General features: G+C 44.2%; 2 protein-coding genes across 2 annotated transcripts in view; one reads left to right on the forward strand and one right to left on the reverse strand.

Moving 5' to 3' along the window:
• Exd1 (exonuclease 3'-5' domain containing 1) overlaps window positions 1-2759 on the reverse strand; it is a 30151-nt gene extending 27392 nt beyond the window's left edge. The window contains exon 1 of the mRNA XM_041679145.1: window positions 2635-2759. The gene's annotated coding sequence lies outside the window, so the exon portion shown is untranslated. The remainder of the gene's footprint in view (window positions 1-2634) is intronic.
• Window positions 2760-3026: 267 nt separating this feature from the next.
• Chp1 (calcineurin like EF-hand protein 1) lies at window positions 3027-25360 on the forward strand. Its single transcript, XM_041679036.1, has 7 exons — window positions 3027-3647; window positions 13252-13324; window positions 15408-15488; window positions 19127-19254; window positions 20859-20920; window positions 22713-22835; window positions 23278-25360. Exons 1-7 carry the CDS (start codon window positions 3581-3583, stop codon window positions 23329-23331), a joined length of 588 nt encoding a protein of 195 aa, XP_041534970.1. The 5' UTR covers window positions 3027-3580; the 3' UTR covers window positions 23332-25360.

Consider the following 25360-nt stretch of genomic DNA (forward strand, 5'->3'; position numbering starts at 1 on the left):
CCCAGCACTCGGGAGGCAGAGGCAGGCGGATCTCTGTGGGTTCGAGACCAGCCTGGTCTACTAGAGCTAGTTCCAGGACAGGCTCCAAAAACCACAGAGAAACCTTGTCTCGAAAAACCAAACCTTAAAAAAAAAATATTGATACTTGCACCAACCAGAACCTAACCCACAGATGAGCAAACAGAGGACCTATCACCCTCCGCTGTATTCCTCTGAGATAGGGTTTCTCACTGACGCTGGGGTCGTCGTCTCTATCCTCCATAGCACTGGGATTTCATGTTAGTGTGAGGTCACACCAGCTGACTGAGTGGGTGCTGGGATCTGATTTGAGGTTTCCTGCTTGAGCAGCAAGCCCTCTTACTCACTGAGCCATCTCTGCAGCCCTGTGACATAGACAATACTTACATTAATAAGGCTAGGTTGTTCAAAATTGAAAAGTTATGAAATGCTTAGGAAGTAAGAAAATGAAAGATGGACCAAATGGGGCAGGAGACGCTCAGCAATTAAGAGTGCTTTCTGGTGCTCAACGAGCAGCATTACTCGTAAGAGCCAGAACCTGGAAACAACCTAGATGTCCCTCAACCGAGGAATGGATAAAGAAAATGTAGTATATTTACACAATGGAGCATTACACAGTGGTTAAAGAATGACATTTTAAATTTTGCAGGCAAACGGATAATCTAGAAAAACCATACTGAGTGAGGTAACTGAGTGGCTTTTAGACATAAAGCAAAGAAAAACCAGCCTACAGTCCACAACCCCAAAGAAAATACACAACAATGGGGACCCTAACAGAGACACACATGGATCTGCATAAGAAGAAGAAAAGGACAAGCTCTCCTGAGTAAATTGGGAGCATAGGGGTCACAGGAGAGGGTAGAAGCGAAGAGGGAAGGAAAGGAGGGGAGTGGAGAAAAATATATAGCTCAATAAAAACAAATAAAGAAAGAGTGCCTTTTGTTTTCCAGAGGCCCTAAGTTTGGTGCTTCCCAGCATCCACATTCAGTGCCCACAGCCCCTCTAACTCCAGCTCAGGGGAGAGGAGGCCCTCTTCCTCTTCTTGCCTCCATTGGTGAGATACACACACCCCTCTCAGACACAAATACCACTTTTTTTGCTTGTTTGTTTCAAGAAAGGGTTTCTCTGTGTGCTGTTGGCTGTTCTGGAACTTACTCTGTTAAACCAGGCTGGCCTCAAACTCAGATCTGCCTGCCTCTGCCTCCCGAGTGCTGGGATAGAGGTGTGCCTCGCCACCTCCCAGCACACAAATACCATTTTTAAAGGTTAAAACAAATCAGAGAAAAAAAAAACCCACATAGCAAAGACATTTTTTTTTCCTGTTTTTTGTTTTCTTTTGTTTTTAGACAGTTCTTCCTGAGTAGCACTGGCTGGCCTGGTCTGCCCTATCTAGCCCATGCTGACCTTGAATTTGTGAAGATTCTTCTGCCTCTGCTCCCTCAGTGCTGTGACTACAGACATCAGCCACCAGACCTCACACAAAGGGTTTAGTTGGATACAGTCATCAAAACTTACATTGAAAGTTAGGAAGAAAAAAAGGTTGGGATGCCGAGATGAGCTGCTAGGCTGGCTGAGCAGGGGATTATGTATATATGCCTGACATTAAGAGTTCCATACTACAATTAATGGGCTTCTTAAACTGCCATATCCAAATGTTACTATCAGCTTAGGAAGGCTGATCTCAGATGGGGTGAAATGAGAGGGGTTAATTATGAAAACATCGGAGTCAGACTAGTAATCAAGTGGGCAGGGAAGCCCTGGGGACTCAGGCTGAGCTGCAATGGCCTAAGTAACTGAAGCTGGGAGCCTAAGGTCATTTGGAAAAGGGACTAAGATATCTGGGTACTGAGTAATAATTAATTTACTAATTAACTTCTTCCATCTCTCAAGCTGGTTCTAAACAAAGGGGTGAGGGGACAAGACACGTGATGCCGCATTTGAGAGGCTGTATACAAACATGCGGCTTTTAATCTTTTCATTAGTGCAAACAAAAAAATGTCATAAAAATAAAACGCAAACTGGGCAGTGGTGGTGCCCTCAGGAGGCAGAGGCAGGCAAACATCTGAGTTCGACGCCAGCCTGGTCTACATAGTAAGTTCCAGGACAACCAGGGGTACACAGAAAGGCCCAGTAGCGAAAAACAAAAATAAAACAATAGAAACGAGATGGAGGGAGAGAGAGATGAAAGAGGAGAAGGAAAAGAGAGAGGGAGAGAATAAAATGTAGGACCAGCATGGAGGCTCAAGTGTGTAATCCCAGGCCGAGACCAGCCAGGTATCTTCTGGAAAACTGAAGGAAACCATTTCCCCCGCTTCTAGGCTGAAGCATAAACTCCTAATTCTCTAGCCTCCACCTCCTGGGATGAGGGGGGCGGGGCAGCCTTTAAACAGGATTTCCCAGTATTTCTTAGACTTTGCTCAACCTGCAACTTCCCTTTCACCTAACAAGTGCTGGCTCACGGTTTAAAAATTACCATTTTAAAAACAAGACAAATTTCAAATAAATAAATGACAGTCCCTGCTCAAGGTATTTACTCTCCCTCACCCTCTCACCTTTAGGGTCCTCTACCACCCACCCCCACCCACCCCTGGGCAAAGAAATTTGGGAAATCTGGACCTTAATCTCAGTCAGATGGCGAGCTCCTTGAATTGAAGAGGGGCTGGGAGTTATCTTGGCACAGCCTTGACACAAACTGAAAAGCTTAACAACGCCAGCCGCTGAAAGCGCAGACCCTACTACCCTCGCTCGCGCCTTGCGGCTTTCCAGAGGAGCCAATCAGCTTGCAGCCCCAGCTGACTGCCGGCGCCCTCCAGCGGGCGGGGGCGGGAGTGCCGGAAAGAGCAGCCAATCGGCGGGCGGCCCCAGCCGGGTGCCAGCGCCCTCCAGCGGCCGGGAGAGGGAGCGCCGGAAAGACGCAGCCAATCGGCGGGCGGCCCCACCCCAACGTCAACCTACTCCGGGGCCGCTGGACAGTGGGAGAAGGAGAGGAAGTAGGAGGGAGAGGCTGAAGGAGGAAAGACTGCGCCGGGCCCAGTCTGGGGATCCACCCTGGGACTCCCCACTTGTTATGTCGGTTTTGTTTCTCCCCTCAGTTCCTGTCACCTGTGAGATGGGATGCCTGGTGCGAGGGTCCTCAGAGAAACCTGTGGGTTACGCAGTGAACCTGCCCTCTGGTTTGTCGGCAAACGGTGGCAAGGCGGCACTGCCCTTTTAACTGTGGTCGCCAGCGCCACAGTGGCGTCGCCCTTTTAAGGCCGGCGGCAGCTGGGGTTCCGGGGGCGGGGTCTGTCTCCCTTTGGACTCTTGCAGCCGCGGGGCTGATTCATTCCGGGCTCGAGCGCCAAGCTCTGACGTTGGCGCCTGCGCAGGGCGCGGCCTCGCTCCCGATTGGCTGCTGTCGGACTGCCCTCCCCCGCGCGCCACCCCTGGTTTCCCTCCCCGGGCCGCAGAAGAAACAGTGCCCTCTCCCTTCTTGACCCCTGGCCCTTCCCTCCCTCCTTCCCTCTCGCCGCCGTAGCGTCTGGCGCAGCCGCTCCCGGAGGAGCACCCGCCGCCAACGGTGATGGGGTCTCGGGCCTCCACGTTACTGCGGGACGAAGAGCTCGAGGAGATCAAGAAGGAGACTGGCTGTGAGTTCGGGTTGGGGGGTGGGAAGGCGACCGGGTGTCTCCGTCCGGCCTCGGTACTGAGGACGATCGTCGCTGAGGTCTTGATCTGGGTGCGGTGACTTTGTTGGGAGGGTCCCGCGCAGCGCCCGTGTTTTGGGTAACCGAAGGCTAGAGGACCTGTGCGTTCATCTGTAGTTTCCCGGAGCCGGGATGTGGCCCCTCTGGTGCTGTCTTGCCTCAAAAGCCCGAAATCTCGATCCATCCGCGGAGCACAGACACCACCACTCCACTCTTGCCCACCCAAGTCCGCGAATTTTCTTTCTTTATCGTTCCTCTTACAGAGGAGGCAACCTGAACAGTAGGTAAAGGAGAAGCAAATCCAGGAAACCTGAATGGTTCCTGAAGAAAACGTAATACATTCCAGTGAGGTTTCTCAGCAAGGACCTAAAACTATTAAAATCACACGCAGGGAAGAATGAACTCAGAAAAAAAGATCGAATAGACCTAGACCGGGGACTCGCGACCTGTAAGCAATCAGGAGTCTGAAAACCTGAGACTTTTTAATCTGAATCGTTGGAGAAAAGGCACGGGTATAGTGACCAGTTTTGTTTTTTTTTTTTTTTTTGGAGCCTGTCCTGGAACTAGCTCTTGTAGACCAGGCTGGTCTCGAACTCACAGAGATCCGCCTGCCTCTGCTTCCCAAGTGCTGGGATTAAAGGCGTGCGCCACCACCGCCCGGCAGTGACCAGATTTTTAATGACATAATGAGGACATTTATCCTGTTTTCATACATACTGATTTCTGCCATGTTGCTGTATCTTATGCAGTTGATATTGAAACTGGATGTACTCCAAAATCAGTGAGTTTGTACCAGGAACAGATTTAAATACACACACACACACACACACACATACATATATGCTCTAGGTTCTTCCTTGTTAGCCTGAAAGAAGGAGCAGCGGGGCTTTAGGAATTCAGAAACACTGAGAACACCATAGCTTTGAAAAGACTTGATAAGGTATGATACAACTGTATTGCTACCATGCTTTCTCGGTGATCCTTTGGACTCTTTGAGTTTTGTAAGCTGTGTCTTCACGATACCTGTCTTTGGCATCAAGTAACACAAAGCAAGTAGTGCCTAGGGATCACAGGGTGAACAGAATTCTCCAGGAATGGAGTACGTGGATAAATTAAAAGTTGTCCTGGCTGACTGACAAGTTCAGCTTCCTAGAGTGTTCAAGCTGGAAGCCTTAGGTAGCCCGCCTCCTGTCGCATTGGTTTTCCATACCCTGCTGACACACACGGCTGCTGAGCTTTACCGAGATCTTAAACCATGCTGACCCACCTACTTAGCCAAGGTGATCCTTTTCTCAGTTTCAATTGAATGGCAGAAATCACTTAGCTTTTTATAACTTTTATTTGACTACTCACCTTTATGGATATTTCGTGACCTATTCTGATTCCATGGCAGAAATACAGGGAACTGGATTTAGCGAGCATTTTACTACATTTTGGGCCATGACCTCTGATCACACTTGGAAACATCATGACTTCTTTACACCTAGGATGACAGCCAGGTTAAAGCATCTGTGTATAAAGAGTCATGTCACGAGGAAGTGTAGTGAGTGTGGCACAAGCCATTGTTTTGTTGTCCTTTGTTTTTTGACACAGGTCTTATTATGTAGCCCAGACTTACTTAGAATTTACTACATAAACAGGGTTTGGTGATGCATATCTTTAATCCCAGCAGAAACAGGTGGATCTCTTGAGTTCAAGGCCAATCTGGTCTACGCAACAAACTCCAGTATAGCTAGGACTACACAGGGAAACCCTGTCTTTAGAGACAAGACAAAACAAACAAAAAAAGTTTCTCTACATAGCCCAGGCTAATTTCAAACTCATGGCAGTCCTCCTGCCTCTGCTTCCTGGGTACTGGGATTATAAGTATGAGCCATCATGCCAACTTAGGGAAAACTGTTTTGCTTCATAGTAAATGGCACAGTAATGTCATTCCAGTTTCTTTGCATAAGTCTTGGCTGTAGGGCTGAGTTATTTTACCTTGTGACTCATGGACAAACCCTAAGTCATCATGGGAGAACTATTATCCTGGTCATCCAAGAGTGATTCAAGTATGAGAATGATTGTCCCCAAAGCCCGTGTATGTATTGACCGGGAAGGCCCTAATAAAACAAGCCCTTACTGAAACTTTGTGGTGTCTGTTTAGTATTATGCTAGGTGTTCAGAGCAGATGGTGACAGAAGACACCCACAACCTGGCTGGGGACATAAGCAAAAAAGAGTTCTGATTGGTGCCAGGACATAAGGAAGCCCAAATCCTGCAGCACCCACCTTCAGAACTTAGGGAAGAAAGTCACGAGCTGGCCTTTAGAGTATAGGAATAGGATCTTGACGCAAAAATAGATTCATTTTGGATAAATTAACCTGGAGTGTCTCTGTGTCCCAGCAACTGTTAGCCCAGTCGGCTACAGGGTCAGTCCTCTACCCTCGAGGCTGAGTTGTGAGTTTATCTAGTTTGCACCCTTAGCAGAGACTTGTTTCCTTTCCTTTCCTTTTCTTTTCTTTGGTTTTTCGAGACAGGGTTTCTCTGTAGCTTTGGAGCCTATCCTGGAACTAGCTCTTGTAGACCAGGCTGGTCTCGAACTCACAGAGATCTGCCTGCCTCTGCCTCCCGAGGGCTGGGATTAAAGCCGTGCGCCACCACTGCGCAGCCCTTTCTTCTTTTTCTTTTTTCCTTTAACAGGTTCTCTTGTAGCCCATACTGGCCTCAAATTTAAGATCCTATTGCTTCAACCTCCCAAGTACTGGGATTACAAGTGTGTCGGCTCCACAGAATGCCTTTAATTCCAGCACTCGGGAGGCAGAAGCAGGTGGATCTCTGAGTACAAGGCTTGCCTGGTCTACAGAGTGAGTTCCGGGACAGCCAGGACTATACAGAAAAACCCTGTTTTAAAAAACAAGCAAGCAAAAAAAAAAAAAAAAAAAAAAGACCAGATGTGGAGGCAGAAGCAGGTAGATCTCCAAGTTCCAGGCAGAACCAGGGCTGTATAGTGAGACCCTGTCTCAAAAAGAAAGAAAAACACTTTGTCGTTGAAAAACACGTACTATATTTAGCCTTTGTTCTATCCCTTTTTTTCCACATTTCTCCATTTTTATAAGTTAGTACATTTGAATGAATGATGTCATTGGAGAGAGGTCACGGCGTCTCTATCTTGTCTCTTACTGAATTGGTCAATACAGAAGTTTCTGTAATGACCCTTAGTTCACTTATCCAGAGGAACAGCCTGGCTGTGGATTGCCAAAAACCTTAACTTTGAGCAAAGGTTCATTCCAGCTAAATAATGGTGAATGCAGATTGGTTATTTTTAGTTTCTGCCCTCTGGTGTGTGTCATGTGGGTATGGGCAGGGTGTTGAACAGGGTAGGAAGTGAGTTGGACAGACCGGTGAGGTTTTGTTTGTTTGGAAGGGTGTAGTGTATGAAGGGGGCGGGTCTCTCTAGTTCCAGAGGAGGACAACTGACAGAGGCAGCTGCTTGAGAACATTTCTTGAAGCTGAGCTTCTGGGTGCTCCTGCCTCCTTCTGGGCCCCATCCTGTCCTCTCTCTCCCTGTCACCCCACATTGTCAGAAGATTCTGTGTGGGCAGAGGACCCTCCTGTGTCCTGTTTCGTTTCACTGAGTTGGAAATGCACAGATAATACCTTATAACAGATTGGGAATAATTTATAAAGTTCTGTGCCCTTCTAGTTTTCTCCCAGGATTCCTCTTTCAGGTTAGAAAGGGGTAGGGAGAGCTGTGTGTCAAGGTAGGGTAGAGAGCAGAACTCTGAAGGAGTAGAGCCTTATGAATGAGGAAGGGGCTCAGAGCACAGACTACTTGAAGTTTACATAGGTATTCACTGACCCTAGGAGCAGCTGCAGAGATAGGAGCTATCTTTTGAGTTTAAGCAGAAAAACACTATGCTACAAAATAGTAATACTTATGTTAACCTGCAGTAAACACTATTACCGAGGAGCATGAGCAGATACCTGAGGTTGTATGTCACATATTGTGACCTGGCCTGACTGTATCAGATTCAAAAGATTAGAATTCATACCAGATGTGGTAGCTTATTTTATGCCTGTAACCCCAGCACTAGGGTTCTGAGTTCAAGGCCAGACTAGACTCCATAGCAAGATACTGTCTTTTGCTCAGTTGGCTCCTCTGGTAAAGGTGCTTGCCAGCAACCCTGATGTCCCAGTTTTGATTCCTAGGACCCACATGGTGGAAACTCTGCCAAGTTATCCTTTGACCGTCATGTGTGTACTGTGGCACAAATGCATGTGGACATGTGTGTGCATACATACACATAACTAATTTTTAAAATAAAAAAGGGTCAGAGAGGTGGCTCAGCAATTAAGAGTGCTCGCCATTCTTACAGAGGACCCAAATTGGTTCTCTGCACTCACATGTCAACTCACTGTGATCTGTAACTCCCTTTTTGGGCCTCTGTTGGCACAAAGCACACACATGCTACCCATACATACATTCTGACAAAACACTCTTAAAATAAAAAGAAATAAATCTTACAGTCTCAAACAAACTAAACAGCCGGAGTAACAACCACCTGAACAAAACAAAAACTCAGGTGTTCAGATTTTGTACTATGAATTTTAAAATATACTGAAAAGTTGACAGTGAATGAATGATGCCCAATACTCATTCTTATTTGTTTTTCGAGACAGTTTCTGGCTGCCTTAAAACTTGCTCTGTAGACCAGGCTGGTATCGAACTCAGAAATCCACCTGCCTCTGCTTCCTGGGTGCTGGGATTAAAGCTGTGTGCCACCACTGCCCTGTCCCCTTACTTATTCTTATTTAGTACGTGTTGTTATAGTTTTGCTGTATTTGCTTTATATGTCATTTTCTGTTCATTAACCTCTTTATTTCTTTTGGTGTAAGGGATTAAACCTAGAGTCTGGCTTTTATGCATGCTTAGAAAGGAATGTACCATTGAGTTCTACCTCCAGCCCTGATGTTTGGTTTGTTTTTGTTTTTGTTTTGAGACAGGGTCTGACTGTGTAACCCTGGTTGACCTGGAACTCTCTAGTCAAGCTGGCATTGAACTCACAGTACTTTACCCTTAATTACTTTCGTGTTTTGTAGGAAGAGGAAACATGTAACTTGTTAACCACGGTACTGTCATTGTTCCTAAGAAAGTTAATAGTGACTTTTTATCACCTGCTGGTCAGTAATACTAAACTTTGCCCTGTTCTGAGAAGATGCATTTTGTTTGTTTGGTTGGTTCACTTTGTTCTTTTGTTGGACTGGGCTTAGAAGCCATTCCTTGAGCATGCCCTGAAGCACTTCTACTGAGGTCCTTCCCCTGCTTATTTTAGAAAATACCTTTTTGGTTTTTGAGATAGGGTTTCTCTGTGTTCCTGACTGTTCTGGAACTCGCATCGTAGATCAGGCAGCCTCAAACTCAGATTTGACAGCCTCTGCCTCCCAGAGTGCTGGGAGTAAAGGCATGCACCACCACTACCCAGTGGTCTCTTAATTCTTAGGAGAATAGGTTAAATCTTAACATCCTTACATTGGAGAAATGTCGGGGTATGAAACATGAAGAGGACTGGTGAGGGGTGCAGTGCAGGCTCAGCTCTGCAGTTTTCCCCAGAGCTGCTGTTGCCTGCAGTGTGACCCAGGTTGTTGTCTTCATTTAGATAGGATCAAAATGATGGCAAAATAATTTCACTTCTCTTCTTTAACTTTTCATGCTTCCCCTTGCCAGACCAGCTTGGTACTTTCGTGTCCATGAACTACCTTTCTTCTCTGAACACGAGGCAGAAATAATAGAAAGCTCTGAACTTGGGGTGAGCAGGGTCTTTTCAGTCTTTCGGTATAAAATAATTACTTGTTCATCAGCAGAGTGACTGCAACTTCATTCGGGGCATATTCGTAGTATAGTCTTCTCTAAGGGAAACTGCTACCTCCTGAGATTTCCTTTGAATTTCCAAGAATGTCAGAGGTTTTAGGTATCTGTCTTGTTAGTTTAGCCCCTTCAGTGAGTTTGGTTTTACTGGACACGTGACCTGTCTTTATTCCTGGCAGTTCTAATACTTTTATGCATGTGGATTGTGTAGCTCTTTTAAAGGTAGATGAAGCCCAGTGTGGTGGTCCATGTGTGTAATACTAACACTGTGGGGACAGAGGCGGGGCTGCAATTCAAGGCTAGCCTGTGCTTATAGAGTGAGTTTAAGGTCACTTTACTTTGTAGGGTGCTTTATATTCTTTGTCCCAGGGCATTTAGCACCCTTGTTCGTTGTTTGAGACGGGTTTCTCTGTATGGCCTTGGCTGTCCAAGAACTCCCTCTGTGAACCAGACTGGCCTCAATCTCAGAGATCACCTGCCTTTGCCTTCTGAGTTAGCACCTTGATATTTACAAAGCTGTGTTTAATCTTGCCATCATAACATATTCAAAATATAAGTGATAGGTTTAGATATGAGCATACTGAGAATGTTAATAGTTGACATTTGTTTGTATGTTTTGCCATTGATTTCCACATGGGCAAGTTTGTCCTGGAAGATAGCAGTTTCTTACACTTATAAAGCTACTTTTAAGTGCATGCTTATTATGTATAAATCAGCAAATTATGACTTCTAAAAGCTGTAAATTGATTTTCTTCATAAAAAATGGAGTGTAATGACACAAGTCCTTACCAAAGGAGTTTTTAGAAAACATACATAGAGTAAGAGGGCTCCATTTATGTTCTTCTGTAACAAATCTCTAATAATGCATTTATTAGTTTTAGGAGTTGTATTAGATTGTGACATTTGCCATAATTTCATGGTCCTGGCGTGGGAGATTGGGGGCTTCGGTGTTAGGAAAACCACATTGCGTGTTTGTTCCATTTAAATTTTATCGTGTGTATAATGTTAAAATAATGTGTAAATATAAAATACCCTAAACTGATATGTTAATGTAATTTGATTTTTTTTATATTAACCCATAATCTGAAATGTGAGAGAGACTAAACACTAAAATCTTACCTAGCGAACTGAACATTATAATTACTTAAAACTCCTCGGGGCTAGAGAGGAGCCCAGTGGGTAAGAGCACTTGCTCTGCGAACAGGACCTCGGTACAAGTCCCCAGCCACATAGAGAGGCAGGCATGTCTGTAACTGCCTAGAGTTCCCCAGTCAACCACCCAGTCTGGCCATAGTGGTGAGCTTCCAGTTCAGAGAGAAACTCAGTTCCTGGAGTCCCGCTCTGGCTTCTGCATGTGTGTGCATGGATACATGCACTCACCCACCACACATACTGTGCATACTACACACAGAGAAAATAGTGCAAAACCAGGATGGAAAAGATGGCTCCATGGTTGAATGCATCCTGCTCTTCCAGAAGGCCCTGAGTTTGGTTCCTAGCATCCATGTTAGGCAGCTCACAAACACCTATAGCTCTAGTCCAGGGGCTCCAATTCCTTTGGCTTCTGAGGGCATCAGCACTCACTTGCACAGACCTAGAAACATAATAAAAAAATAAACATTTTTAAAATACTCAACATCAGTGTGAAAGGTCATGAACTACTAATTGAAAATTAAGCTATTAGGGGACTGGAGAGATAGTCAGTGGTTAAGAGCCCTGGTTGCTCTTCCAGAGGACCCAGGTTCTATTCCCAGTATCTACATGGCAGCTCACAATTGTCTGTAAATCCTGTTCCAAGGAACCTGACATCCTCATATAGACATACATACAGGCAAAACACCAATGAACATAACATAAAAATAAATTATTAAAAAAAGGAAATTAAGCTATCAGATTTAAGTACACAAATGATATTAGATGGAAAATTAATAAAATGGAAAAAATGTTGAGATGGTAAACATTTCTTTTTCCAAACTTTTTGGGAAATATAGTTATTCTTTAACTGGCTTAGTTTTGCTCAACTAAGGAATTTATTACAAGAGTAGTAAGGTGACAGACCATCTGACCTTTGAGGCCAGATGCCAGGCCTGGATAAACTGATCAGATTCCTAAAGAAAGCAGCTGTGCCTGGCATGGTCAAGAAAGTGGAGCGAAGTTAGCATAGCAGTATAAACTGTCCCTTCCGGCGCTCCTGAAGGGGTGCTGAGGTGACACTAATGGTTAACTTGGTGTGCTTTCCGAATGCCAGGCGCTTTGCCAAGCCTTTTCCTTTCATCAGCTCCTCACATTCCCGCTCACCTACCCCCTGTGGTGCGTGAATGGGCTTAGAATCTGTCTACCTGGCTGTCCAAGTGTGTGCCCCACTCACTTTCCCGGTGTGGCGCCATGAATGGACTTAGAATCTGTCGGCCTAGCTTCCTGGCAACAGAGTCTCCAGCTGAAGCCTCAGCAGCTGTACTCCTCTGCTCTCTGCACACCTGAGTTCTCCCAGCTCCATGTCAAAGAGGAAGCTAATGCCAAAGAGGTCACAGCTGACCTGGTGTGCCCTCTTCTCTCATCTCTGCCCCATCATTCACTTCTTGTTTCACCCCCTGCCTTGTTTACTTTGTTTCATTGTTCCTAACACAGTGAGTCCAGTGTTGTTGCTTGAGCTCCAGGAGGACAACCACAGAACCACACTTCCCTTAACCCTTATTGCCTAAGGGGTGCAGCGGAGACAGTCTGAAACTGTGACCTACTGGGGCTGTAGTCTTTTCGCCTGTGGTCACCGCTTTCTCCCCTTGCCTCAGTCTGCTAGAAGACTGTTTCCCAGCAGTGCGTTCCCACTGTTGTGTTGGATGTCTGCAGTTATAGACTGCTCTTAGCTGTCCTGGAGTCATACAAGATGAGGAGCACCGCCTTCTCTTGTAGATGTCATTTGGTCACAGCAAACAAGCCGATTCCAGGTTGTGGTGGTCTGTCACCTGATGAAGTCCTGAAGAAGAGGTGACGTTGTAGATGCTTGGTGCAGAAGGAAACCAGACTTTAAAAACAGAAATGTTTGATGTGCCCCAATATTTAGTTCAATGTTATCTACTTAGAAATTGCAGTCCGAAGAGCCAAGCTAACTAATAGGTTTGAGTTGGATTGTCTTTTTTCCTTTAACTTTATTTCACATGGAGTGGTGTGTGTGTGTGTGTGTGTGTGTGTGTGTGTGTGTGTGTGTTAGGGATCATACTATTAAGCAAATACTCTGCAACTGACCTGTAGTCTTTGCCTCTAACAGTTTTTTAAAAAGAGTTCTATAATTCTCCCCCTCCTCCTTCTTCTGGTAGCAGGGTGGGATGGGGGAGATGGGGGAAGTTTTAAGACAGGGTTTCTCTGTGTATCCATGGCTGTTCCTGAACTAGCTCTTGTAGACCAGCCTGGACTTGGACTCACAGAGATTCGCCTGCCTCTGCCTCCTGAGTGCTGGGATTAAAGGCCTTTGCTACTACTGCCTGGCTGCCTACACTTCATTTTTAGAGCCAGTTTTCATTGCATTTGATTTAGTTTCTTTTCCAGCTCTTCCTTTTTTTTTTTTTTTAAATTTGCTGTTTTGACATTCTAGAAAAGCTTCACCGCCCCTCCTATCCCCCACACTAAAGCATGTGGCAGGCTGTGGGTGTAGTGTAAATGCCTGTCTCCTTCTTCAATTGGTACTAATTTTGTGCTCTTTAGTTTCCCACAGTCAGATCACGCGCCTGTACAGCCGGTTCACCAGCCTGGACAAAGGGGAGAATGGGACTCTCAGGTGAGTACTTCCTTTCCCCCCAAAACCAGGAACTCCCTAGCAGCTGTCTTTATCCTAAGGGTAGGCACACTAAGTATCTTGCATTTTGAGGGCAAGGACCACTTGGGCCATGGTGTCTACAGATCATTGGTCCACCGAGGGATTAAATAAGCCAGACCAGTGATGCTAATTCGTGGCTAAACTTTTTTTTTTTTCTTGGTTTTTTTGAGACAGGGTTTCTCTGTGGTTTTAGAGCCTGTCCCGGAACTAGCTCTTGTAGAGCAGGCTGGTCTCGAACTCACTCTGCCTCCCGAGTGCTGGGATTACAGGCGTGCGCCACCACCGCCGGCCATGGCTAGACTTTTGCTGCTCTCTTCCCACTCCCTATAAATGTAGGTGGCTTCTGTTCTAGTCCTGTGGGCTGAGTGTGGTAACACATCCTGTAATCCCAGTACTCAGAGGCTGAGGCAGGAAACTGGTCTGCAGTACTCTAATTAAAAAACAATGTGAGAAACTTTTTCTTACAAAAAATTTCGACTTAAAGTCTTAGATTTAAACCACTTCTGCCTTTAGTTGTGGCGAGGGCAAGTTACTTGGTGTCTCTAATTCAGTTTCCTCAGCTCTACAAGGGCACAGATAAAGTATGACGTGAAAATAGGTGTGATACTATATCAAGTTGGAGCAGTAGATCTGCGCAAGATGTATGTATAATGAATGTCATAGCCTCTATGTTATGTGAAGCTGATTGCTCTTACCATGTTCAAGGTTAAATCTTCCTCAGTTCTCATGCTTGAAAGAATTATTTCCTCTTTCTTCTTTCCTTCCTTCCTTCTTTCTCTCCCTCTCTTTTTGTTTGTTTCTTGGGAAACCATGAGAGAGTCTCGCTCTGTAGTTTAAACTGTGCTAGAACTCACTTATATAGCTCAGGCTGGCTTCCAAGTTCTGGGACCATAGGTGTGATCCACTATGCCCTGTTGTTGCATGAGTTCTAATTGGTCTTAATAATAAAAACCCAGAGCCAGAGCTGGAGAGATGGCTCAGTGGTTAAGAGCACTGCCTGCTCTTCCAAAGGTCCTGAGTTCAATTCCCAGCAACCACGTGGTGGCTCACAACCATCTGTAATGAGATCTGGTGCCCTCTTCTGGCCTGCAGACAGAATACTGAGAATACTGTATACATAATAAATAAATTTAAAAAACAAAAAAACCCAGAGCCAGATATTGGGGTAAATGCTGAAAAATCAGAGAGACAAAGGAGCAAGCCACAGCCCACTCTTACCTTTCTAACTCCTCAGCTGAAAAAGGGCTGAGCACCTACCTGTCTCCTCCTGCCTTATATTCTTCTCCGTCAGCCATATCACTTCCTGTCTGTCTGTACAGACCTCAGACCTCTATAGTTAAATAGTGGCTAGCTCTTCTCTCTGGTCTTCAGGCAAACTTTATTTGTTAGAGCACAGACAAAATATCACCATACCCTGTAATTCTTTTCTTGAATGGAAACATCTCAAGAATTCCTTGCATCTTGCTGGGCAATGGTGGTGCACACCTTTAATCCCAGCACTTGGGAGACAGGTAGATCACTGAGTTCAAGGCCAGTCTGGTCTGTACAGTGAGTTTCTGGACAGCCAGAGCTGTTACACAGAGAAACCCTGTCTTGAAAACCAAAAAAGGATAGAAATTTTTGCATTTCATTGGTGATTTAGCTCTTCCCAAGCAAGTGTCTACAGGCTCCTCCAGCTGTCTGCTCCTCCATTCAAGCTCTGCAGTAGATGATTGTGTGTTTGCTGTTCTCAGGGCCAATTAACAACTACAGAATGGTAATGTTCAGGAAATCATTTACTAAGGAACAACTTAACTATTTGCTCATTGTTTGGTTTATTGATATGACTGGCTTGCTGAACATACTGGAATGTAGCAAGATTAAATCTAGCTTCATTCACATCTGAGTTGGTGCAAAACCCACTTGGCAGATATTTAATTACTTGTATCATGTGCCTCAGAAGTAATTCCAGGAGGCACTATTCTTACTGGGTTGTATTCTGTTGGCTTTAAGAAGTTCATGTCAGAGGCCAGTGGTCTCTAGCTTAAGGTGATTCTCTTGGCAGCCGGGAAGATTTCCAGAGGATTCCAGAACTTGCCATTAACCCATTGGGGGACCGGATCATCAATGCTTTCTTTTCAGAGGGGTGAGTTGGAATGGCTGTGGTTGGACAGCCCTTGGGTTTGGCTCCTTTTTTTGTTGTCTGGCCTCCATTAATTGCTAATGTAGAATAATGATAGTTGTCATTTTAGGTCATGGTTACCCAGAGTTAAATTGTACATCCCTAATTTTCATATCTAGATTATCTCTTGTTCCACCCTCCTTGATTTTTTTCTTGTATTACTTGTGTGTGTGTGTGTGTGTGTGTGTGTATGTGTGTGTGTGTGTATACCACCTGTATAGCACCATCAGAGAGTATTAGATCTGCTCGAACAGGAATTGTAGATGGCTGTGAGCTGTCATGTTGGTGCTGGGAATCAAACCTGGTCCTCTGCAGGAAACACAGGTGCTCTCAACCATTTAGTCATCCGTGCGGCTCCCTGTTTTATATTTTTTAATGTTAGAAATTGAAGTCTAACACATAATTTGCAGCACACAGCACATTACTGCTGTTAAAGTGTTGGACAGTGCATCTGAGTTTGTGGTCGTTTGTTTCTCCCTTGATACTGCCTCCCCTCCAAGCTATTTCTGGTTGTTTCCTTTCTTTTGAGATGGGAGCTTTCATTGTATAGTCCTAGGTGACCTGGAACTCATTTTATAGACCAGGCTGGCCTCAAACTCACAGAGTTCTGCACACCTCTACCGCCTGAGTTCTGGTATTAAAAGTATGTTCTTGCTCTTGCTCTTCCATATCTGCTTTTTTTCTTTGGTGGTGCTGAGGATCAAGCATGTGTATTGATGTATACTAGACAAATGCTTTACCACTAAGCCATTTCCCTAGCCTTCTACCCACATACTCATAAATACACCCTCCCTTCTCCCTTCTTTTCTCTCTCCTTTCCTTGGTCTTCTCCCGCTGATATTTTTGAGATCATATATACATAAACACAGGCATATAATACATGTATACATAGTCTTTTTTCACATTACGTATTACAGAAATGTGTGTATGTTCATATACTCTTATTTAACTGTTTGATGATAAATTGCATTCATTTACCTCTGAATGCTTCAGTATTTGTTTGCTTAGAAGTCATCCCTTCTAAAACTTAATCTTTTTTTAATGTTATTCTTTTATTTTGAAATAGTGTTTTTTTTAAGATTTATTTATTATGTATACATATATATGTGTATATGTATGTATGCATGGGTGTACATAGCTGTATATAGCTATATACACACACATAGCTTGCTCCCATGGCTTACTCAGCCTGTTTACTTGCTTTCTTCTTTCTTTCTTTCTTTCTTTCTTTCTTTCTTTCTTTCTTTCTCACCACCCTACCCCCACCCACCCCAAGACAGAGTCTCTCTGTATATTCCTGCTGTCTTGAAATGGTGTAGGCTGGCATAGAGCTCAGAGATCTGCCTGCCTTTGCCTCCAAAGACATGAGCCACCACTGAGGCTTCAGTCTGTTTTCCTATGCTATTCAGGACCATGGGCCTAGGGGTAGCACCACCCACAATGTGCTGGGCCTTCCCACGTCAGTCACTAATTTTAAAAATACCTCGAAGGCATGCCTACAGGCCAGTGTGGGATTTTTTTTCTTCCTAAATGACTCTAGTCTACATCAGGTTGATATAAAAACTAGCCCGGATGTGGGTGGTGATGATGCACACCTTTTCCCAGCACTGGGGAGACAGGCAAGCGGATCTCTGGATCTCTGTGAGTTCAAGGCCAGCCTGGGCTACAGAGCTATTTCTAGGACAGCTAGGGCTGTTAAACAGAAGAAACCTTGTCTCGAAAAACAAACAAAAAACTAGCTGATACACACACACGGTCCATAGTCATACATACCAGCAAAATACCCATAAACATAAAAATTTTGCTTTTTTTTTTTTTTTTTTAATTGGTTTTTCGAGACAGGGTTTCTCTGTGGTTTTGGAGCCTGTCCTGGAACTAGCTCTTGTAGACCAGGCTGGTCTCGAACTCACAGAGATCCGCCTGCCTCCGCCTCCCGAGTGCTGGGATTAAAGGCGTGCGCCACCACCGCCCCCGGCTTGCTTTTTTTTTTTTTTTTTTTTAATCAAGTAATAAAACTCAAGGCCAGTTAGGTCAGAAAGGGTGGCAGGAATCCAGTCAGACCAAGACGCACTCAATTCAGAGTCCTGTTGAATCTGAACAGTCTTCTGCTCTCACTCTGCCTTCCTTGCCGCCTGAACCACTGTCATGTGTGCTTTGCGAGCCAGCAGAGCATTGCACCCCACCCAGACACGTTTTCACAGATGTACTTTATACACAAACCGTTTGCAACGTCAGGTCGTTTTGTCAACGTCTTTTTCAGAGTTCCTTAGTCACCATCAGTTACTTGAAGAAACATCTTGTGGAAGTCTCCTCCTCCTCCTCTTCCTTCTTCTTCTTCTTAAAGCATGTATTTATTTTATGTAAATTAAAGGGCAACTTTCGGGACTCAGTTTTCCTCTGCACCAGTTGGATTCTGGAGAATGAACTCAAATATCACCAAGGCTTGGAAAAGCCTGCCCCCACTGAGTCCTCTCACCAGCCCTCGAAGTCTGTTTTGAAAGGCAAAGCTGTATTTCCTCTGACTTTGGTTACTACCCGCCATCTTCTCTGGTCTGCTGCTAAGAGTATCATGGCTTCTGTGTCCAGGCATACACAGCCTGTGCCACTGCTTCCTGTTCTTATCAGACATGGCTGCTTGACTCCCAGGCTTGTATTTTTCTTATCTTAAAATGGAAGAATTTTTCTGTTCTTTTTTGTTTTCTTTTCTTTTGTTCAGATTAAAATTTGATAGTAGAACATAGGTGTTTCATTCTGTTACATAGACATTATGCTAATAGCATTACCCCCATGCCCCAGGCATATGGTCAAGTGTTAATCCATATTGCTTGGTTGCTCAGAGCTTACATTTTGGTGCAGATACTATCCTACTCCATGAAGGAAACAAAGCTCATCCTTTTGAGCTAGCCTTCCCTTGATCTCTCCCATTAGTAGGTCTCCAAACTGTGTCTACCTGACACTTAGCGACACTGCCTGTCACATTTATTGAAACATGGTCCCTTTTGCAGTACAAAATGAACTCAAATTCAGAATTCTCCTACTGCTGCCTCCTAAATGCTGAGATTATCCAGCTAAGCCTGGGATTTTGTTTTGTTTTTATTTTTTTTTTGATACAGGTTCTTGGACTGTGTAGATTTGGCTGGCTTGGAACTATGTAGATCAGGCAAGCCTTGAATTTATAGAGATCTACCTGTCTCTGTCTCTAAATGCTACAATTAAAGGTATGTGCCACTATGCCTGGCAGAATTTTTTTGGGTAGCTCTAGGAAGCAGGCCGCCTGAGACTGATAGGATTGTCTTAAGTAAACAAGTCACATGGGTCACCCTTTAACTGTTAAATATTCATTTATTCAATTTTAAAGTTGTTTCCTTTGTGTTATTGCTATTTTATTTTTTATTACATCCCCCCCCCCCCGTGTGTGTATGTGTGTGTGTGCGTGTGTATGTGTGTGCGTTATAGGCATACATACATGGAGATCAAAGGACAACTTCCAGGAATCAGTTTTCTCCACTGTGTGGGTTCTGAGGATTAAACTCAGTCATCAGTGCCCCTGAATTTCTGAGCCCACCTGGATTGACATGATGTTCTGTTCTGTTTCCAAATAGAGAGGACCAGGTAAACTTCCGAGGATTCATGAGAACTTTGGCTCATTTTCGACCCATTGAGGATAACGAAAAGAGCAAAGATGTGAATGGACCTGAACCACTCAACAGCCGAAGCAACAAACTGCACTGTAAGGAGCATCAGTTGTGTGGCTTAATGTATTTCTTCCTCATCCTCATCATCTGTGAGCTCATTTACTCTGTCAGCTTTATAAAAGCAGAGTGCTAAGTGGTCAGACCATGGAGCTAAGCTGAGTGGGAATTCCCTGGTTTACCATTTTTTGCCCATGAGACAGGTTACCTGAGATCTTTGGGCTGCAGTTTTCTCTTGTGGAAAATAAGATATTAAGGGATTTTATAGATCATTTTCATAGCTCATTCATTGATTTTGGTGCTATTAGAGATGGAACACATGTTTCCTAGGCTAGCCTCAAACTTACTATGTAGCTAAGGCTGGTTTGAATTTCTTCTTCCATTATTTCCACCTCCCATGTGCTGAAATTCCTGGCATGTAGCACCACACCTTATTTTTGAGGGCTTATAATAGAGCCCAAGGCATAAAATATGCCAGGTAATCACTCTGACTGCTGAGCCACATCTGTCGTCCCCACTGAGAGGTTCTTCCTCTTGTAAAATTAATGTATGTCAAGTGCTTCAAACAGCACCTTGTATATACAGGTACTGTATATATTCAGTAAGTGTTACCGCTATTATAGTTCATTATCTCTTGTACACCAGGCACTGTAGAAGGTACTAGAATGACAACGGGGAGCATGGGATCAAGCCCTCGGCACTGCCTATGAGAGATTATGTTGGTCCTCGATCTCTTCTGTTGGTAGATTATGGATTTGACTAAAGTTCCAGTAATAGAGGCAATGTTTGATTTTCTTGGCCTGTTACCTCTTGCCTCCTTTCTTTAGATACTTACTAGGTTTCCTTCTGCCCTTGTTAGTTCATGGACTGTTGCCCAGTATCTTACAACACTTTTCCAGGAAGTTGAAGTTGAATTTCTACTTTCTTTCAACACAAGTTGATATTGAAATTATATGAAACTAATTGAGCCCAACCCTGCCTTGAAAGAATGCATGGTGGAGCCCAGGAGTTTGTGAAGCCACAGATTTAATGGAGCCCATGATGATTTAAAGCTACTAGAGGTTTTTAAATATTAGAACAAATACAAATAAGTTAGATTACATAATTCTGCATTTCGTATATTTAACAAATGCCTCATTAAGTTCTAGTTGGTGGCTGTTAGCCTTTGCTCATCTTCTTGGGAAGAATATGTGTTCCCTTTTGTTGGCATTTATGGCTCCATTTGAGAATCACTGAAGTGAATCTTGTTCTTAGAGCCAGGGAAGATTTTTTTAACAAAAGTGCTAAAATACTGTTGAGCTTTACCATAGCATTATGGTGGGGATATACAGGCATCAGAGTCTTGTTGATTTTATTAAAAACTCTGGGTCTTGCTGGGCTCTGAGGAAGTGGAGATAGAAAGTTCAAAAGTTCAAGCTGTAGCTGAGAATCAAGCATAAGGCCAGCTTTGGCTACATGAGAATTCTGTCTCAAAAAGCAAAAAAGAAAAAGCATTCCAGTTCTTTCCTAAGGAAATCTGAATTCTGACGTAAGTTCTTTATTGGATGTCAGTCTTCTGTCTACTGTCCTTTGTGTGCTCAGCTCCTTGAGAAAGGACAAAGCACTGCAGATTGCCCACTGACTTATTGTGTTTTCCTCCCAGTTGCTTTCAGACTGTATGATTTGGATAAAGATGACAAGATCTCCCGTGATGAGCTGTTACAGGTATGTAGGAAACCAGTTTCGGAACAGTGTGTCTTTGGGGCCCTGACTTTACTGTCATGAGCAGCAGTTCTTTCATTTCAGTAACCATCATTTAGTCCCTGCCTTGGAGAGATCCTGTTGCAGGAAAAAAAGCAGAGAAGTCCTGGAAACCCTGGAAATGGGTCACTAAGTCTTCATGGATGGGCAGTCGCCACCACTGAACACCTGACTGTCTCTGCGGGGCTGAGTGACGGGGGAATACACAGTGTGGCTAGGACGGTTATTAACAGATCGGCTTGATAGCAATAATTTAATCCCAAGGACTCTGAAGTCAATTCTGTTTAGTCTCTCTGTAGATTTGGTATCAGAGTTAAGGGACTGTTGTCACCATCTGCTGAGTTAACTCATGTTCATGACTGGTTCTCAGGGAGGCCAGAAGAGTGCATTCTAGAACTAGAATTACAGACAGTTGTAAGCCACCATGTAGGTGCTGGACATGAAATCCCCTCTTCCTCTGGAAGAGCAGCCAGTGCTCTTAATAACTGAGCCACAGCTTGTAGGGGTTTTGAGACAGGGTTTCTCTGTGTAGCCTTGGCTGTTGTGGAACTTGGTCTGTAGATCAGGTTGGCTTTGAACTCGCAGAGATCCACCTGCCTCTGCCTCTAAAATGTTTAAAGGCATGTACCACCACCCTCCAACAAAACTTTTGGCTTTTGAGGTTGTATATATAATTGGTAGTAGCTACTTGACAAACTAAGGAAGATTGTTGGAGTCTAGGCAATTAAGGCCAGCCTGAGCAGCATAGCAAGTCAAGCCTGTCTGAAAAACAGTCCTCCTTTGCTCCCCACCTCAACAAAAATAGTTGGTAAATAATAGAAACCCACTGCTCTGCAATTTAATATTTCCAGAGGATGTAAAGGAATGGAGAAAGGAAGGCCCATGAGCCTTTAGGCAAGAGGACATTGAAGTTACTAGTTTAAGGTACCATGTTTGCATATGTGTGGTACTGGGGCCTTGTGTTGCTAGGTAAGCATTCTCCCACTGAGCACCATCTCAGACATCCCCATGTTTTTATTATAATTGTTTGTTTGTTTTTATTTTTCAAGATAGGGTTTCTCTGTGTAACAGCCTTGGCTGTCCTGGAACTTGCTCTCTAGACCATGCTGGCCTTGAACTCACAGAGATCTGCCTACCTCTACCTCCTGAGTGCTGGGATTGATTAAAGGCATGCACCTGGCAACACTCCATTTTTTAAAAGATCTTCACTAAGTTCACCCAAACTGGACTCAACTTGTAATCATCCCACATCAGCCTCCCAAGTAGTCTTCAAGGAGAGTTATGTGGCTATAGCCTGTAATAAAAGCTTAATTCCCCCCCCCCCCCCCGCCACATGGAGGACTGCTTTTAGATTTTAGAACAACCCACCAAATTGACTGACTTTAGTAAAGAACTGCTTTGCCTGGTGCAGTACACCCAGGGATAGGTTGTCTGGGTTTCACAGTGTCTGAGTCTCCCAACTTCTGCTCAGTTCTGGTATGGAATTTATAATGCTTGTGATGGACCTCATAGCCCCAGTATGGCTGTTGTGCCAGCAGACATCATGCCTATAGTCCAAGCAGAAGGAATCCGTTTCTGTCCATATGGAGAAGACACTTCGTGACTTTGCTGGAGTTCCACTCACTCCCTTTTTTAGAATGGCCTAGATAAGAAGCTAAGGATTTCATTCTCTAGCTGGTAAATTTGAAGGAATCAAAGGAAAGGAGAGTTGAGGCGGCTTTTTCTCGAGTCTCCTTTAAGACTCCTGGTCTTGCAGGTGCTACGAATGATGGTTGGAGTGAATATCTCAGACGAGCAGCTGGGCAGCATTGCGGACAGGACCATCCAGGAGGCTGATCAGGATGGAGACAGTGCCATATCCTTTACAGAATTTGTTAAGGTCTGACCACTACATTCCGATTTTTTTCCTTTCAAGTTCTTTTTATTAGCATATGTTGATTATTTATAGTGAGTTTTATTATAATATTTTATACATTTTTTATCGTATTCATTCTGTCTCCTCCTTGCTTGCTGATTCCCTTATTCTCAACTTATCTTCTTTTTTGTTCATGTCTTTTTGAAGGGGTGAAGATAAGAGTTTAATTGGGGTTACTTAGAGGAATATGGGGAACTTATGAAGGGCTATACTACTGAAGAAAATGTCTCTTCCCAGCACCCATAGCTCCCTGTGTGTCCTCAGAGAAGGGTGTGCCTTTTTGAACCTTTTCCCTTACCATTTAGTATTCAGTTAAATCCTGTTGCATAAGACGAGGAAGGGTGCTCAGAATGGTCATAATCTTCATGATAAATTATTTTTCTGCTTCTTTGTTTTTCAACTCCAGGTTTTGGAGAAGGTGGATGTAGAACAGAAAATGAGCATCCGGTTTCTTCACTAAAGGACAGGGACCAAATTATTCTTGCTTTCTAGTATTTAAGAACTGGAACGTCATTCTGTCTGTCTGCCCCACTCCCATCTTGTTATTCCCTTTTCCCATAAAACTACTGCTCTTGCATGACAACCCGAAGTCTCTCCTGTCCACACAGACTTGCCTTTGGTGTATAAACAGGGCGTTCAGAATGGTACCCTTGGTCTATTTCTGTCCAGTATGCACCCACCAGGTCTCTGTTGTAAGTATCATCTTCCCTTGTTTTGCTGCTGAATGCCATGCATCCATCCTGTCTGAGGAAATGAAATAGGACTCATATCAAGAACCAGCCAGCAAAGCTCCCACTGGATGGAGACCATATCCATGCTGCCTTCCCTTCATCGAGCCTCCGTCATGTTCCTGTTTCCTTTTTGTGTCCTTTACTTCCTACTTCTCTGTCACCCAGCCTTCTCTCCATTTGGTCTTTGGGCCTCCCTCCTTTTCATCAGGATTCCCTGTGTTCTGCTAGACTCCAGGCTCTGCTGTCAAGTCTGTCTGTGATTGGCAGGATAGTGAGTGGTCTGGTGGTTTATAGCTACCTTCTCCTGGATGTGTCTTTGGGGCACTGCTGTCCAGGAGCTTTTCAGCAACCAGTACAAGTCCTGGAAAGCATGTGACTCAGTCCCCTGAGCTGCTCTCGTCACAGGGCTGTTCCTGAAAGGTGGCGTCACCGTGAGGCTTGTAGAGCCATATTTCCTAGGTGGTTTCCCCAGGTCTCTCTACCTCTGGCTTTTTATTTTCAACATATTTATATGGCCTCTTTTCTGAGTACAGTGTTGACATTCAGAATTAGTCTTATGCCTGCCAGTTTGCTTCTCTTTGGGACATTGTCACCAATAGAGTAGCCATTATGACAGTACAGTAGGGGGCCTTGTAGTTTTCTAAAGAGGCTAGACACCCTGGAGAGCTGTCCACGTTTGCCCTGCAGCATGGGCTTTGCCTCAGTGTTCTGTACACTGGAAGACTCTTCATATTTCCAAACAGAAAGACAAGTGTTGTGGAAGTGCCTGACTCATCTCAGTCCTAAAGAATTAGAAGAATTAAATTGTCCTCAGTGTCTTAATGTTTTGCACAAAATTCCGAATGAATTTTATACTTGGCAAATTTTAATGCTGGCAGCTGTGTAGTCAGTTCATAAAGCAGTGAATGTATTGTCTCATGAACGTCCTCATCACATGACCGTCTAGCTCCTTGTGTAGACCACTGCAGATCCCTTCAGAGCAGAAGGCCTGGCCCCGGTGACACCAACTGAAGTGATACTAGAGGTTGTTGAGTGACCCAGCTCAACTTTTGGGCCAGTGTCAGCTTGGTTTAGACCTCACTGCATCAGGCTGCTTCTGTCCTATGTCTGTAAATCTGCTCTTGGCTGGCTTTCTCTGATGTTGCTCGCTTGCTTGCTTCTTTGCTTTGGAAGGCTATCCAAGATGTATAAACAATTCTTTAGGAAAAAAATTTGCTATTAACTCAAACAAAAACACTGCAAAAGGAATGGGTAAAGGTGATGCAGGGGAGTGGCTAGGGTGGATTGCTGGAGTCTACATGAATTGGGGAATTCTTTATGAAATATCTGTCTGACTTTGTGATCAAATGATGTAATATAAGAATTGTATAAAAAGAAAGAATTGGCCGGGCGGTGGTGGCGCACGCCTTTAATCCCAGCACTTGGGAGGCAGAGGCAGGTGGATCTCTGTGAGTTCGAGACCAGCCTGGTCTACAAGAGCTAGTTCCAGGTCAGGCTTCAAAACCACAGAGAAACCCTGTCTCGAAAAACCAAAAAAGAAAGAAAGAAAGAAAGAAAGAAAGAAAGAAAGAAAGAATTGTCTGATACTGATCTGAGAAGTACTTCAGAGGCTTCTTGATTTACATATTTAAAGTTTCTAAGATTATGCCCCCCTTGGCTGTGTAGCAAACTGTTTTAATCCACAGTTGTGCCTTATTGTCCCATTAAAATTGTATTCTTCAATCCATCAATAAATTAATTGTCATTAAAACAAAAGAA

This window comes from Microtus oregoni, unplaced genomic scaffold, assembly GCF_018167655.1.
Source record: "Microtus oregoni isolate MIOR12 unplaced genomic scaffold, Mior012 000031F_ref0000149, whole genome shotgun sequence".
In the NCBI taxonomy this organism is placed as follows: Eukaryota; Metazoa; Chordata; class Mammalia; order Rodentia; family Cricetidae; genus Microtus; species Microtus oregoni.